Raw genomic sequence first — 15,372 nt, 5'->3', positions numbered from 1 at the left:
TAATGAGCTATCATCAACTGTCTTGAAAGGCCTGAATCCCACTGCAGTTATCCTTTCCCTCAGTCCCTGAGCCGGACTGAGGGCTTATGAGACCATCACCACCAGGCTGGATGCATCCTCTCAAACAAAAGCTTCCCACCTGTGGCCTGAGGAACGCATAAACCCGTCAGACGATGCAAAGGCTCCGCTGGGGATGGTTCGGCACAGAGCCTGCTGAACCCACCGAGCCAGAACAAAGGGTTAAGGGTGGAAGGATGCTCTCCACGTCTCCAGCAGAAGCCACGTGCTGCAGACTCAATGCCCATGCAGGGAAAAGGCACAAAGGACCAGCAATGCCTCGATTTTCCTGGGTTTGATCTCTGCCCTGAGGATTCAGCCCACATGGATCCACAGCGTCACGATGGCGCTGAGCTGATGATGAGCTGTGACAGCCTTGCTCCGAGGACGTACAGCTGAGCGACTGCCAGGGGACCAGAATGTGAGTCTCAGCTTCCACTGAAACCACAGGAACCTTTTGGAGTGAAGAGCTGCGAGGTGAGCTGGTGGAAGCTGATGTCTGACCAGCCACGGCTGCCTGGGAGTGAGGCAAACAGCAGGCAGAGCAGTGGAAATGGCTTGAGCCTGCCTGGGCCACAGGCAGTGTGTGCTGTACAGAACAGTGCAAAAAGCTGGCACAGCCTCACACCACTGTCGGGTGGACACTGGGGACTCCATGCAGGACACTGTGCAGTCCTTCAGGTCCCTGCAAGGACTGACAGCTCCCCCTCAGCACAGATCTGCCTGCTTGCCCCATGCCACCGACCGAGCACCAGAAGGCATGGCTGTAACTGGAAGCAGTGGATGTGCTGGGAAATGCAGCTCTTTGGTATGAGGCTCCTTTAAAGGAGCTGCAGGAAGGAATTCAAAAGAAAAAAAACCATAAACAAAAAGAAAGAAGAGAAGTGGAGTGGTTACCAAAGCTGCTAACCACAGTGCCAGAGAGCCTCGGTGGCACCAGCACAGCCCAGTGTCACATGCCCAACGCCTCCTGCCGCCAGACTTCCTCGCCCGCGATGTACGTGGCCTGCACGTACAGGCTGTCAGTCAGCATTAGGAAATCTGCAGTGGACAAGAGAGAAAGGAAGCAGCTGTCAAGAGAAACTGAGCAGCTCAAGCTGTCTGAGAAGAGCTGGGCTTGGTGGGGAACTGCAGCTGGGAAGAGCTAGGCTTCTTAGGGAAGAGCTTCCCCCCACCCCAGGAAGAGCAGCGCAGCAGCAGGTGCTTGGCTGAGGTGTGGGAGGTCCCTCCAAAGGGCTCACAAACCACCACCAGCATCCAAGGTAAAGAAACCACTGGAGCAAAAGCCCAGAACAAACCCAGGCAAAGCAAGACTCCCTACAGCTTGCATTCATAGCAGCCCCTGCTTTGCTCCAGCACCCAGAAGCCCTCACACCACTGTCCCCACACCAGTCCCTGCTGTTCCCATACCAGCAGCCTCTGCTTTGCTCCAGCACCCAGGAGCCCTCACACCATTGACCCCATGCCAGTACCTGCATCGGAGTCATAATTTAGTGTCCCCTTTTTGTGTTCAATCCCCAGGAGCTGGGCAGGATGCAGAGATGCTGCCTCCAAGGCGGTCTCCACTGAGCACCCTTGGACAGAGAAGGGGAAAGATGTTAGGGCAGCAACAGCCCCCACTGCCAGAGTAGCCCAAACCCCTCTGGCTAAGGCAACTGTTACCCTGGCTGGGACCTGAGCTGCAACACCCTCACCACAGCCAGATGGAGGGGAAACATCCCTATGGAGGCAGTGGGAAGAGGAGACCTGAACACCTAGGGTCTGGGGAGGGGAAAATCATTCATCTTTGTGAAAAAGGAGCAGGAGAGTTCACCTCTTGTTAGTACTATAGGCTAAAATGAAACCTCCCCTCAGAAAAGTCCTCATCTGAAGCCAGTGCCACAGATCCCAGTCCTTCCGATCATGTCTAAGGTGAGAGGGGGATGTTCCTTGGTGGAGTGGACACTGCTGGCAGGAGTGAGACCTCTTACTGTGTCAGGTTGTGGGCAGAGGTCACTCACCTGTGGCCTCCTGGAAGTGCCGCACACAGGTGTCCATGGTGGCCACGCTGCCGCTCAGCGTCTTTGTGCCTGGGAGAGGAACAGGGTGACACTGAGCAGGTCCCACAGCTCATGGCAAGGAGAAGTGGGGTGGTGGGAAAGCAGAACCTGTCCAGAAAGGGTAGAAACCCTGGAGCAAGCTGTAGGGCCTGCAGCCATTGCTGCAAGTGACAGAATGAGGCAAGGACAACTCTGTGCTGGCAGCACAGGAACAGGTACCGAGATGTCACCCTGCAGCTCCACTGCAAGACCAGTTGGACTGGGTGAGACTAGCTCACAATGCAGGCCACCTGCTGCCAGAGACAGGAGAAGGGAACTGAATGACCCTTCTCATTGCTGTCTACAACTGCCTGAAGGGAGGTTGTAGCCAGGTGGGGGTTGGTCTCTTCTCCCAGGCAACCAGCACCAGAACAAGAGGACACAGTCTCAAGCTGTGCAGGGGAAAGTTTAGGCTGGAGGTGAGGAGAAAGTTCTTCACAGAGAGAGTAGTTGGCCATTGGAATGTGCTGCCCAGGGAGGTGGTGGAGTCACCATCCCTGGAGGTGTTCAAGAGGGGATTGGACATGGCACTTGGTGCCATGGCTTAGATAGTCATGAGGTTTAGGGTGACAGGTTGGACTCGATGATCTTTGAGGTCTCTTCCAGCCTTCTTGATTCTATGATTCTATGATTCTCTGAAACACCTTCCCTGATCCTTCTGTGAGATACCTTCCCAGTCTCCAACTGCTTGCAGCTTAAGGAATGTAGTAAGAAGTGGTAGTATTGTAGTAAAGACAAGGGACAATATGTATCTGTAGGACTTCTCTGACCCCGCTGGAACCTCTGTCATCCCTGACACTGGAGGCATTCAAACATGCTGCAGGCAGCAGCAGACTGACAGATCCCTCCTCACTCCATGAAGATGGGGTACTTCCCCTCCTCCTCCTCACTCCATGCAGATGGGGTACTTCCTCTCCCTCTTCTCACTCCATGAAGATGGGGTACTTCCCCTCCTCCTCCTCACTCCATGCAGATGGGGTACTTCCTCTCCCTCTCCTCACTCCATGAAGATGGGGTACTTCCCCTCCCTCCTCCTCACTCCATGCAGATGGGGTACTTCCCCTCCCTCTCCTCACTCCATGAAGATGGGTTACTTCCCCTCCCTCTCCTCACTCCATGAAGATGGGGTACTTCCCCTCCCTCCTCCTCACTCCATGCAGATGGGGTACTTCCCCTTCCTCCTCCTCACTCCATGCAGATGGGGTACTTCCCCTCTTTACAAGGTGCCCCAAGTCACTGCAGAGTCACCAAGCACCAAAACTCCCGAGCATGGCCCAAGCACTGCCTCACACTGGCACGCACTGCAAGGTGTGCCAAGCTCTCCAGGCACAGGGCCAAGTGGCAGCACTGTCCCCAGCTCTTCAGCAAGAGGCACTTGCCTGCAATGTAGGTGTTCAGCCCGTCGATCTCCACCACCTGCTGACCCAGTGTGTGCCGCCCTGGTGCCAGCCCCATGCCAGCGATTGCATCTGTCACCAGCACCAGGCCTGAGGAACACAAAGAAAGAGGCTGCCTCAGCTCTGAGATCACAGGGGTTGGAAGGGACCCAAATCCATCATGAAGTCCAACCCCCCTGCCAGAGCAGGACCATACAATCTAGCTCACGTCACACAGGAATGCATCCAGACAGGCCTTGAAAGTCTCCAGAGAAGGAGACTCCACAACCTTTCTCGGCAGCCTGTTCCAGTGCTCTGTGAGCCTTATGGTAAAGAAGCTCCCCCTTGTGTTGAGGTGGAACCTCCCGTGCTGCAGCTTACATCCATTGCTCCTTGTCCTATCACAGGGAGCAAGTGAGCAGAGCCTGTCCCCTCCCTCCTGACCCCCAGCCCTCAGATATTTATAAACATTTATTAAATCCCCTCTAAGTCTTCTCTTTTCCAGACTAAAAAGCCCCAGGTCTCTCAGCCTCTCCTCATCCAGCAGTGCTCCAGTCCCCTCATCATCCTCGTAGCCCTCCGCTGGACCCCCTCCAGCAGGTCCCTGTCTGTTCTAAACTGGGAAGCCTGGAGAACTGGAGATAAGCTGCCTGCAGCTCTCAGAGCTGCACCACAGCGACCCTCCCTGAGAGGGGCCAAGGTGTCTCTAGCCACAGCAGGTCAAAGCAGGAGGGCTGGTGGATCAGCAGGCGTGGCTGTCAGCTCTTCCAGCAGCAAGGGCAGCGTGCCACAGCAGCTGTGGGAGAGGGGCCAGCCGGTGGCACTGCGTGGGCCCGGCCTGGCTCACCTTTGGGGTGGGCTCGGTGGGCGATGCGCAGGGCAGCAGGGTTGGTGTGGATGCCATCCGAGATCATGCCGTAGAAGACTCTCCGCCCAGCGGGAATCCTGTCGCTTGTCAGCAGCCCCACGATCCCGGGGTCACGATGGTGGAACTGCCCGAGGGAGGAGAGCACAAGCTGTGCAGCACCACCAGGGCTGGTGGGCTGAGCCCCTTCCTCAGGGCACACAGCTGCCATCTCTATCAAGCAGTGCCTGGCAGCTGGGCACCCTGTCCTGTACCAGGCAACTCCAGGCATCTCCTTCAACTTCAGGAGTCTACCACAGCCTTCACTCTCCCGGAGACCCAGCAGCAGAAACATGAAACCAGAGGCTCAGTGCTGAAATCTCACTGCAAGGCTGGTATGGGACAAGCTGGGGGATATATGTATCTGAGGGCAGCAGTGGGGGAAGCCCCAGGAGCAATCCCAGTGCAGGGCAGCAGCCCTGGGCTACTCACCGGCAACATGGCATTGAAGAGGTGAGTGATGAAGGTGGCGCCGTGCTGCACAGCCTCCTCAGCCTGGCAGAGGTTAGCCACCGAGTGGCCTGGGAAGAAAGACCAACGCCTGATTTTCCTGCCCATCTCTCCAGATGAGGAGAAAGTTCTTCACAGAAAGAGTAACTGGCCAGTGGGATGTGCTGCCCAGGGAGGTGGTGGAGTCACCGTCCCTGGAGGTGTTCAAAAAAAGCTTGGATGTGTCCCTTGGAGCCATGGTTTAGATGTCAGGAGGTGTTAGGTGTTAGGTATTGGGTAATGGGTTGGACTTGATGATCTCTGAGGTCTTTTCCAACCTGGCTGATTCTGTGATTCCATTTATTTCCCTACAGGGACAAAGGTGCTCCATCGCTAGGACTCTACTCTGATGCTGTCCCCTGAGATGTCAGCCTCGGCACAGAGGTGTCTGGATATGAGCAGGGGGGGACTGTGGCAGGGGGGCCTTCACCTGAACAAGTTCAATGCTCCCATCACAACCATCACAAATGCTGCCTTGCTCACTGAGAGCTGCCTGCAGGCTGGGTGAGAGGTCCAAGAGCATGCCCTTCTGCTGTCCTCACATTTAAAGACTTCACAGAGATGCTGAGGGAGCAGAGGCAGTGGGGACTTTGCCAGAAAAAAAATATGGAGATAAAACTATCTAGAGAGAGAACTGTTTCCCCAACACAGAGAGCAGCTGTAGTGCTCTGTGGGCAAACCCTGCCTCCCTGTTGCTCTTGGCTGTGTGTGGCTGTGAGGTAAGACATGCCCTGCTATATGGATGCCTTTCTCATGCTTTAATTTCATCCTTAGTAACTCCTCCCTTAAAAAAAAAACAAAAACAACAACAAAAAAAGGATTTCTTCAATGATCTGGGCAAAAAGATTTTGTAAAGCAAAGGACAAAAAAAGTGCAGCAAGCTTTAAGTCAGTGGGCAGCAGGACACTGGAAGGGGAAGTCTTGTGCAGCACTTCCTGCTGCAAAATAGTTATCAAAACTCAGCAGTAACCTTTGGAAAATGACTTCACCTCTCAAGTAAGGCCTTAACCAGCTGACCTTCAGAGTTTGAATCTTTCCCTGTCATCAACCCTCAGTTACACCTTTACTCAAGTAAGACTTTGATTCCTCCCTGTATTTGAGCAGTAGCAGATGCTGCCTTCTGTTAAAGAGCAGGGGCTCCTCAGTCAAGGTGGTGCTTGGCCCTTACTGCTGAAGGGTGACAGATTCACAGCACCAAGCAAGGTCCCCATTTGCCACAGGTCTGTCACCTCCACACAGGCCAGGCAAAAGAAAATCCCACCCTTGCCAGTCACACAGAGGCACCAGCAGAGACGCTGCAGGCCTGAGAGGGAGGCCACCTGGCCTGTGTGGCACAGGGTGATGAAGCCACCCTCAGCCTGCCCTGCCCCAGCCCTTACCCAGCGAGACACAGATGCCCTGCTTGGTGAGCTCCTGGATGACCTCATTGCTCCTCTTCATCTCTGGGGCCAGGGTCACTATCCTGACACGCTCCAGGGACCCGTAGGTGGCCAGCAGGTCCTGGAAGGCTCCTTCCTCGAAGGTGCGGAGGCAGTGCTCTGGGTGTGCCCCTTTCTTCTCCTTGCTGATGAATGGTCCCTCCAGGTGGGCCCCTGCTCAAACAGGAGCACAAAGCCATCACCCTCCCTCTCCCCACCAAGGACCAAGAAACCTGCTGTGTCCACCCTGCTCTTGCCATTCTCCTGCAGGCTCAGGCAACTTTGGGCTCAGCACAGCCAAAGACACAGTGCTGGCAACTGGCCAAGCCAGGCCACTGCCACCATCCTGTGGAAATGGAGCTGGAGCAGTGTGTGTAGGATGGCAGAGGCCATGGCAAAGGCCAGGCAGAGGCTGGGGGAGAAAGCAGGCCTGTGCCACCTCTCACAGAATGTTAGGGGCTGGAAAGGACCTCTGTAGATCATCCAGTCCAACCCCCCTGCCAGAGCAGGATCACCTATACCAGGTCACACAGGAACACATCCAGATGGGTTTTGAGTATCTCCAGAGAGGGAGACTCCACAATCCCCCTGGGAAGCCTGTTCCAGTCTTCTGTCACCCTCACAGTGGAAATAAAGTTTCCTCCTGTTTCCATGGAACTTCCTATGCCTCAACTTCCACCACTGCCCCTTGTACTGGCATTGGGCATCACCCAGCAGAGCCTGGCTCCATCCTCTTGGCACTCACCCTGCACATCTTTATCAACAGCAATGAGGTCACCTTTCAGTCTCCTCCTCTCCAAGCTACAGAGCCCTCAGCTCCCCAAGTCTCTCCTCATAAGGAAGATGTTCCACTCCCTTCATCATTTTTGTGGCTCTGTGCTGGAGTCTCTCAAGCAGTTCCCTGAGGTCCTTCTGGATCTGAGGGGCCCAGAACTGGACACAATATTCCAGATGTGGCCTCAGCAGGACAGAGCAGAGGGGAAAGGAGAACTCCTCTTGACCTATTCACCACAGCCCTTCTAATCCACCCCAGAATGGCATTGGCCTTCTTGGCCACAGGAGCACATGCATTCCTCCCAACCAGAGAGCTGCAGCCCCAATATGTCCTGTCTCTACAGTAGCTTTTTTCTTCTTAATGAACAACACAAGTACATAAGTGCTTACCTAGAGTAGCACCAGAGGAGATAGCAAGGGACAAGCCCACTTACCCAGGATACCTGCTCCATGAGCTCCACCATTTCTTATGCTGATCTGAGGGAGAACCTAGAGACAGGGGTTCATCAGACATGGCACCCCAGCCTGCCAAAACAAACCCAGACCTCAGGTTGCAAGAGAGCTTTGTGGCTGGACCACTTGGGACCATCAGCCAAACATAGCTCACAAAGAAGCAGCCAGCTGCAAGCCCCACTATGCACAGCTGGCCTGGCAGACATTGCTGTCTCCTCAGGCTAAAGGTTAAGGGCAGGAAATCCAGCTCCTCACACCCATGGCTTTTCTGCCCAGGCAGAACCAGCCTTGGCCCTCTCACCTCCTGGTACCAACTGCAGCCCTTTGTCGCCCTGCAGATGAGAGAGGCAGAAAGTCACTTACCTGGTGGTACACAGATGGAGGAGAGGTCACCAGGGTGGGACAGAAAGAGGTCACTCCATGGGAGAGGATTTTCTGACTGACCAGGTCAAGCCCTGATTTGAAGTCATGTGTAGCCAGGGAGAAGTCCACCCCAAAGCCTCCTGCACCATAAACAGAACAGAGATGAAACTGCAGCTTCCCCAGTGGATATTTTCCCACCTGAAGGCACCAATGAAACATTTTGCACAACCAGAGCAAGCCACTCGTGCGGCACTGAGCAGAAGCAAAGGGCTCCATCAGCACTTCTGTCCTTCATTCGTGAGGCTTTGCAAGTACAAATCCAACCAATGCTCTCCTCCTCAAGTGTTTTCCCCCACAGCATCCCAGCACTTCAGAAGCACCAACCTTTTGTTTTGATGCAGGGCCAAATGTGAGGATTGCTGACTGGAGAAAAGATCTGACTCCCAACATGAGCTACCATAGAACAAGCCCCTCATGACCCTCAGGAGAGGGCTTCTGCAGCTTTTTTCCCTTGAGAAATCTTGCTCTGTCCTCCCTCATTCTGGAAAGGGCAGGGCAGACATCCAGGATAAAAAAAAAACCCCGTTGATAAAAATGAGGTTAAGAGGGATGTTGAGCTGAAAACCCAACAAAGCCAAAGGGGATCCATTATGTGACAGCAGCAACCGAGAGCAAAGATAATTCTTTATCATTACTTTGGTGACTCACATCACCCTCGAGCAGCTGAAACACACTTGGTTATGGGCAGTATGCACACAGAAGTGTCTGAAGGTCCCTGATGGGCAAACCCAGGACCCCCACCCTCCCGTGGTTTCACCATACCATTGATCTGGACGTCGATGAAGCCCGGGGCGATGATGCTGTCCTTGCAGTCCACTTGGATGTCAGCAGAGCCCTTCTCATCAAAGAAGAGTTTCTCTGGGTTGAGGATCTTCCCTTCTCGCACCCACAGGTCCTCCCTGAAGGGACAGTCACACACACACACACCAAGCTCTTGTGCTATCTGTGGGAGCAGGTGGCCAGAGGTGGCCTCAGTCAGAGCAGACCCCACTGGCATGCTCTGCCGTGGGCTTTTTGATGTCTGCTAGGGCAAAGCTGCAGGGACACAACTGGCAACCCTCTCTCTGCCTGGCCTCCGGCTTTACTGAACTCATGGGCTGCCTGTCAAACGCGATGGCCAACGGGGACAGGGCTGCAGAGGAGGCAAAACAAAAGAGAGGGGAGCTGAAAGGGGCCGTACAACGTGCACGCCACAGCTCCAGACATCAGCTGGGGACGATGGACTGCGGGAGAGCAGGGGGCAGAGCCGACAGCTCCACTGGGTGACCTGGGGATAGTCCCTCCGGTGCTGCAGGTTCCAGGTCAGCTCTGCAGCCCGGCCGTGAGCTCTGGCACCCCCCGGCAGCCTCCCGGCACCCCGGCAGCCCTCACCTCTGGAGCTGGTGGCTCCTCAGGATGCGGCAGTTCGTGAACTGGATGATGGGCGCGTCCGAAACGGATTTGTTGGACGGCATCGTAGGGCTGTGGAGCCGGCGGGAACGGGGAACCCTTCCGGTGACCAGGAGTAGGGGCGGGGACCAGGGATGGCGGCGCGGGCCTCGGCCGCGGCTCCGGTGCGAGCGTCTCCCGCGGGAACGGGGAGCCAGTGAGGGGCGGAGAGGACGGAGCACCGCCCCAGCGGTAGGCGGTGGGTAAGCTCCCGCCCCTTCTGGAGCCTGCTCTTCACCGGCTGCTCTTGGCCGGGCTGTGCGGCCAAGTCCCGCCGCGGGACCCGCTCCAGACCGGGCCCAGTGCAGCTCCCCCGCTTGGCAGGGCAACGGCAAGGCCCGGGACGGGCAGGGGCAGAACAGCGGCGGGGCCCGGGACAGGCAGGGGCAGAATCAGCGGCGGGGCCCGGGACAGGCAGGGGCAGAACAGCGGCGGGAGCCGGGACAGGCAGAGGCAGAACAGCGGCGGGGCCCGGGACAGGCAGGGGCAGAATCAGCGGCGGGGCCCGGGACAGGCAGGGGCAGAATCAGCGGCGGGAGCCGGGACAGGCAGGGGCAGAACAGCGGCGGGGCCCGGGACGGGCAGGGCGGGGCCGGACCCAGGGCTCCGCCGCTCCCGGTCACGTGATCCGGTCAGCTGACGCGCCGCGAGCCTCCGCCCCGCACGTGACCATCCTCCTCGGCGCCGCCATCATGGGGAGGTCGGCGGTGGCAGAAGGGAGCGGGCGGACCCTGCCGCGGCTGCCGCCCTGCGCTGGAGCCTAGCGCTCAGGGAGAAGCGGCGGGAGAGGAGCTTCATTCCGCAGCTGTGCTCGGCCCTCGCCGCCCTCCTCCCTCCTGGCAGCGAGCGGCGCAGGGGATTCCCTCTGTGTCCGGAGCATTAGACATCAGAAACGATCCCTGCGGGAGCTGGCAAGGGGCTGGCGGCAGCGGGTAACGCGGAGCTGGCGAAAGAGCTGATTCCAGTGGGGAGCGACGTGTGTGCTAAGGTGTCCCGTCGTAGCCAGGGGGATTCCAGACCCAGGCAGCTCAGGGAAGCTGGAGTGGGCTGGGGAAGAGCTGCTGCAGTGACCGGCCGGCTGTCAGCGCCTGCTGGGCACAGCCGCCTCCTGAAACCTTCCTCTTGCCAGCCTGCACACAGCTCCTGCTGCCTTTTGCTCTGTGCTCTGACGAGAAATGTTAGAAGCAGAATCCTTTTCCGCTGTCTCTGCTGTCACCACTGACTCCAAACTGGAGCTCCTCAAGGCATGTGGTCCACAGCATCAGCCCCCAAGAACCGCCACTCAGCCCCCGCACAGACCAGAGAAGCTCAAGCCACCTTTACTTTCACAGGGTCGCTGCTGCTCAGCCTGAGATGAGCCCTGTGGAGCAGCACTTGGGGGTGCACAGCTGGCCATGAGCTGGCACCGAGCGCTGCCAGCGCAGCCCAGCCCCAGCCTGTCCTGGGCTGATCCCCAGCAGCGTGAGCAGCAGGGGCAGGGAGGGGATTCTGCCTCTCTGCTCTGCTGAGACCTCCCCTGCAGTGCTGGGGCAGCTCTGGAGTCCTCAGCACAGACAGGGACCTGTGAAGAGTTGGCTCAGGCCCAGCAAGGTTTCTGGAACCCCCACCTCTTTTCCCAGTCTCAGCTCCAGAGACTTAACTGCAGCCTGGGCAGGTAAAGCATCTTGTGAGTGTTGCTTTCCCAACTGACAGCATTGCTGTAGACAAACTTCTAAGGGCATTTGACAAGTCAGCAGCAGCCTGGGAGAGGAGACACAAAGCTTGTTCTGTGCTCTGCAGCCAGCCCTCTGTCTTTCCTCTTCAGCAGACCATCAGAGGTCCTTATGTCTGCAGTCTCTGTGGCCAGATGGATGACAATGTCCCATCCCAAAAACCTTAAAGGCGTTGTTGAAATGAAAGCCACATCCTCAGCTGTCTGCTGGCACGAGCTTCCACTTCCCCTCCCTCCCCTTTGCTCCTCAGGGACTGCTGTGCAGTCCTCCAGCACTCTCTGATAGACTCCCCACAGCACTCACTGATGTATGTATCCCATTTGGTGCCAGGAATATAGCAGAAGGAGTGGAGAGTCTCATCCTAGGCAGGGTGCTGATGTGAGCTCTCTGCTGGTGAATCACACTGAGGAAAGATAAACGATGGGCAGTGTGATTGTGCAGGAAAATAACAGCCCTGGCTGGCCAGGACTTCAATTCTAATGAGGTTTTCTGCTGCACTTAGCATTCCATGATGTCAGTGGTTGTCCACACAACAGAGCTGCCTCTCACTCTCAGCAGGATGCCAGTAAAGGCTCCTGAAAACAGGGAGCTGGGAATGATGCTCACTGAGGCCAAGAAAACTATGTGCAGCACTGGCTTGGGAATTTGAGGCCAAGAATGGCTTCAGGCAGGTTTTCCTCATTGTGGCTGAAATTAGGGCCTCATCTAGGGCACCCAGCAACATGCTGGTGGGAATGGTTTGTGGCTTCAGGACAAGGAGATCCCAAACCAGAAGATGAGAAAATGAATCCTAAAAGCAGATCCCAGGCCTGCTTATTTGAGAGAAGTGCCCTTCCAAGCTGCTACACTGAATTCAGATGTCAAAAGGCATATATACAGCCCCCAGACTGCCCCTGGCCAAAAGAGGGACTTCCATAGGAATGTAGAAGCCATCAGACTCGTGACATAACTTCTCTTGGCAGGGGCAGAGGCAGCTAAGTGAATGCAAACACTGAGTGCTTATAGACAGACCAACCACGGTTAAAGTTAGAAGCACAGAATGGGTTGGGTTGGAAGGAACCTTAAAGATCAGCCACTTCCAACCCCCCCTGCCATGGACAGGGACACCTCCCACCAGCCCAGGTTGCTCAAGGCAACTTTGAGCTCCACAGAATGGTGACAGAGCTTCACCAAGCTTCCATCCACACAGCTCCAGTAGCTCTCCAGGCAGGGAGTTCCAAAGTGAAGCAGTGAATCAGTGCTGGAACCTGGCCCAGCCCTCCCTCGGCACTGCTGGGGAGAACAGAACAGCCTGTACTGAGGGGGAAGGCATGGGAATGAGCCTCAGCCATGCCCAGCCTGATGTCACCTAGCTGTCCAGCTTATGTCTTATCCCTATCCTCCTTCTCAGCATTAGATTAACCCTGTGCTGCCTCCCCACTAATTAATTGCAGACCCTCTGCTATCTACAAGCTCTCTCTCTGCTGCCCCAGTAACAGGCTGGGGGAATCACAAGCTGGAGGTTCATTTTGCATTTTCTTCAGCCAACACTTTTATTTTTTTATCCCCTCTTCAGCTTGAGCTATATTTAACCTGCTCAGTTCCCAAATTAGACTCAGTGCCTGGTGGCATGAGAAGTTGTAGCAGGACACCTGGGAGAGAGGAGTGCGTGCTGCAGATGCAAAAGAAGGTCCAGGTGTCTGGAGGGAGCTCCTGGGCTTGCACTGCTGCCAGAGAAGTGCCTGGAGAGATGCAGTCCTGGCTGCTCATTTTTCATCTGCATTTATCCACTCTGGTGAGACCCCACCTGGAGTACTGCATCCAGTTCTGGAGCCCCTATTGCAAGAAGGATCTGGAGGTGCTGGAAGGTGTCCAGAGAAGAGCCACAAGGATGAGCAGAGGGCTGGAGCTGCTCTGCTGTGAAGACAGACTGAGAGAGTTGGGGTTGTGCAGTCTGGAGAGGAGAAGGCTCTGAAAAGACCTTCCAGTATCTGAAGGGGAAACAGGATCACAGAATCCCAGAATCAACCAGGCTGGAAGAGACCTCCAAGATCATCAAGTCCAACTGATCACCTAACCCTAACTAATCAACTAGACCCTGACACTCAGTGCCTCATCCAGTCTCTTCTTAAACAACTCCAGGGACACAGAGGGAATACAAGACACAGAGGGGCACAGGGGACTACAAGAAAGCTGGGAGGGACTTTTTAGGGTGTGGGGTAGTTACAGGACTGGGAGGAATTAGCAAAACTAGAAATGGGTAGATTCAGATTGGAGGTTAGGAAGAAGTTGTTCCCCATGAGGGTGGTGAGAGACTGGCACAGGTTGCCCAGGGAGGTGGTGGAAGCCTCACCCCTGGAGGTTTTGCAGCCAGGCTGGATGTGGCTGTGAGCAACCTGCTGTGGTGTGAGGTGTCCCTAGCCATGGCAGGGGGGTTGGAACTGGCTGAGCCTTGAGGTCCCTCCCGACCCTGACAATTCTGTGATTTGCAAAGAGAAGTGCCCTAATATACACAGGAGCCAAGAAGCCCTTTTACAGCTTTGAGCTGAGACTGTGCTGCTCATCTTAGGAATGTCTACTTTAGGGAGACAAAGCCATTAGGTGCAGGTTCTGTGCCACTTGAAGCCACCCCTTTACCCTCTCCCAAAGGTAAAGGAGGAAAGCACAGATGGTGCAAGGACAGGTCAGTTCAAAAGTGTCAAAAAGGGTCCAGGGTCCACCAGCATCCCCTTGGTAAACCCAGAAGAACCAGGGCTTCAGCCTGGGCCTCTCTCTTCAGGAAGGATATTGAGGTGCTGGAGCAAGACCAGAGGAGAGTGACCAGACTGGTGAGGGAAAGTTGTGTGAGGAAAGGCTGAGGGAGCTGGGGGTGTTCAGCCTGGAGGAGAGGAGACTTAGAGGAGACCTTATCACTCTGTACAACTACCTAAATGAAGTTGTAGTCAGGTGGGGGTCAGGCTCTTCTCCCAGGCAACTCATGACAGGACAAAAGGGCAGGTGTGAAGCTGTGCCAGGAGAGGATTAGGTTGGATATTAGGAAGCAATTCCTCCCAGAAAGGGGAATTAGGCCCTGGGATGGACTGCCCAGGGAGGTGGTGGAGTCACCATCACTGGAGGTCCTTAAGAAAAGCTTGGATGTGGCACTTGGTGGCATGGTTCAGCTGATGTGGTGGTGTTAGGTTATAGGCTGGACTGGATGATCTCAAAGGTCTTTTGCAGCCTCAATAATTCTGTGATTCTGTGGTGAAGGCATCTCGTCCCTCATCAAAAGGAAGATGGCAAATGCAAGCCACTGATTCTCCAGGAACCTCATCCTGCTCTCCAGCTGGTGCTTTCTCAGGTTAGTGGGAACTGTCACTGGTCTGTAGATCCCTTGTGGGAGGCACTCAGGACCCTGCAGTTTGGCCCCTAGGAAAGCTCGGGGCTCAGACACCGTCACGCTGGTGGAGGATTTTTATTCTGTGTACTCTGGCACTGTGCTGGAGGAACCAGATCAACAGAAGCTCGGGGCTATGAGCTGCAAAGCTGTGACTGTCTTGGGAGCTAAATGAAGTGTGGCTTGCAGGGAAAAGGACCAGCACTAGTTAGTGACTGATAGGAACAGGAATGGAGGAGCTTTTGGAGACACAATGGTCTGGCCCTGCAACAGAACATTCCCACTCCAGGATAAAGTGGCTTTAGGAAGACTCACTCTGAGTTTAATTTAATTATGTCATGATAAAAGGATGATTAATGCCTGTAGAGAAGAAATATCTGCTAACAGCAGAGGTGACAATTCCTGTGTGTCAGAGACAGAGGTAATTGTCACCTGAGAAGAGTGATGCTGTACAGTAAGGCTGCATGGAACCACCAAGAGCCAGAAAAGCAACATCCCCACAGCCACAGAGTCACAGTTTGCATTGGGTTGGAAGGGACCCTCCAAAGTCATCTTGTCCAAGCCCCCTGCAGTCAGCAGGGACACCTCCAACTATTTCAGGCTGTCCAGGCCCACATCAAGTCTGCTCTTGAATGTCTCCAGTGATGGGGCCTCAACCACATCCCTGGGCAGCCTGTTCCAGTGTTTCCCCACTCTTGTTGTGAAGAAATTCCCTCTTGAGAGAGCTGTTTTCATGAGATCTGCTCTAATCCTGCAGCTTTGTTTCTGGGATCAGTTTCTCTTGATGAGGTTTTTATCTGCTTCTCCAGGCTACTGTGCTGCTCTGTAGGCCAGGTCTCCTACAGAAACCCAATCCCTGAGCAAGCAGAGAGAGAATCCTACTACTTAAAAATCCTCCTGCAACA

The 15,372-nt window shown here is 55.3% G+C and overlaps 1 protein-coding gene across 1 annotated transcript; it reads right to left on the bottom strand.

The window, feature by feature from the left end:
* Positions 1 to 1,009: 1,009 nt before the first annotated feature.
* AMDHD2 (amidohydrolase domain containing 2) lies at positions 1,010 to 9,426 on the bottom strand. Its single transcript, XM_054391209.1, has 11 exons — positions 9,344 to 9,426; positions 8,735 to 8,871; positions 7,913 to 8,052; positions 7,531 to 7,585; positions 6,284 to 6,496; positions 4,848 to 4,936; positions 4,359 to 4,503; positions 3,515 to 3,622; positions 2,058 to 2,126; positions 1,530 to 1,631; positions 1,010 to 1,098 (listed from the first exon to the last, which is right to left on the bottom strand). Exons 1-11 carry the CDS (start codon positions 9,424 to 9,426, stop codon positions 1,010 to 1,012), a joined length of 1,230 nt encoding a protein of 409 aa, XP_054247184.1.
* Between the last annotated feature and the right edge of the window lie 5,946 nt (positions 9,427 to 15,372).

The sequence above is a fragment of the Indicator indicator genome, chromosome 22 (assembly GCF_027791375.1).
Source record: "Indicator indicator isolate 239-I01 chromosome 22, UM_Iind_1.1, whole genome shotgun sequence".
Classification (NCBI taxonomy): domain Eukaryota; kingdom Metazoa; phylum Chordata; class Aves; order Piciformes; family Indicatoridae; genus Indicator; species Indicator indicator.
Note: the sequence above shows the minus strand (reverse complement) of the source record. Positions and strands in the feature narration are given on the sequence as shown.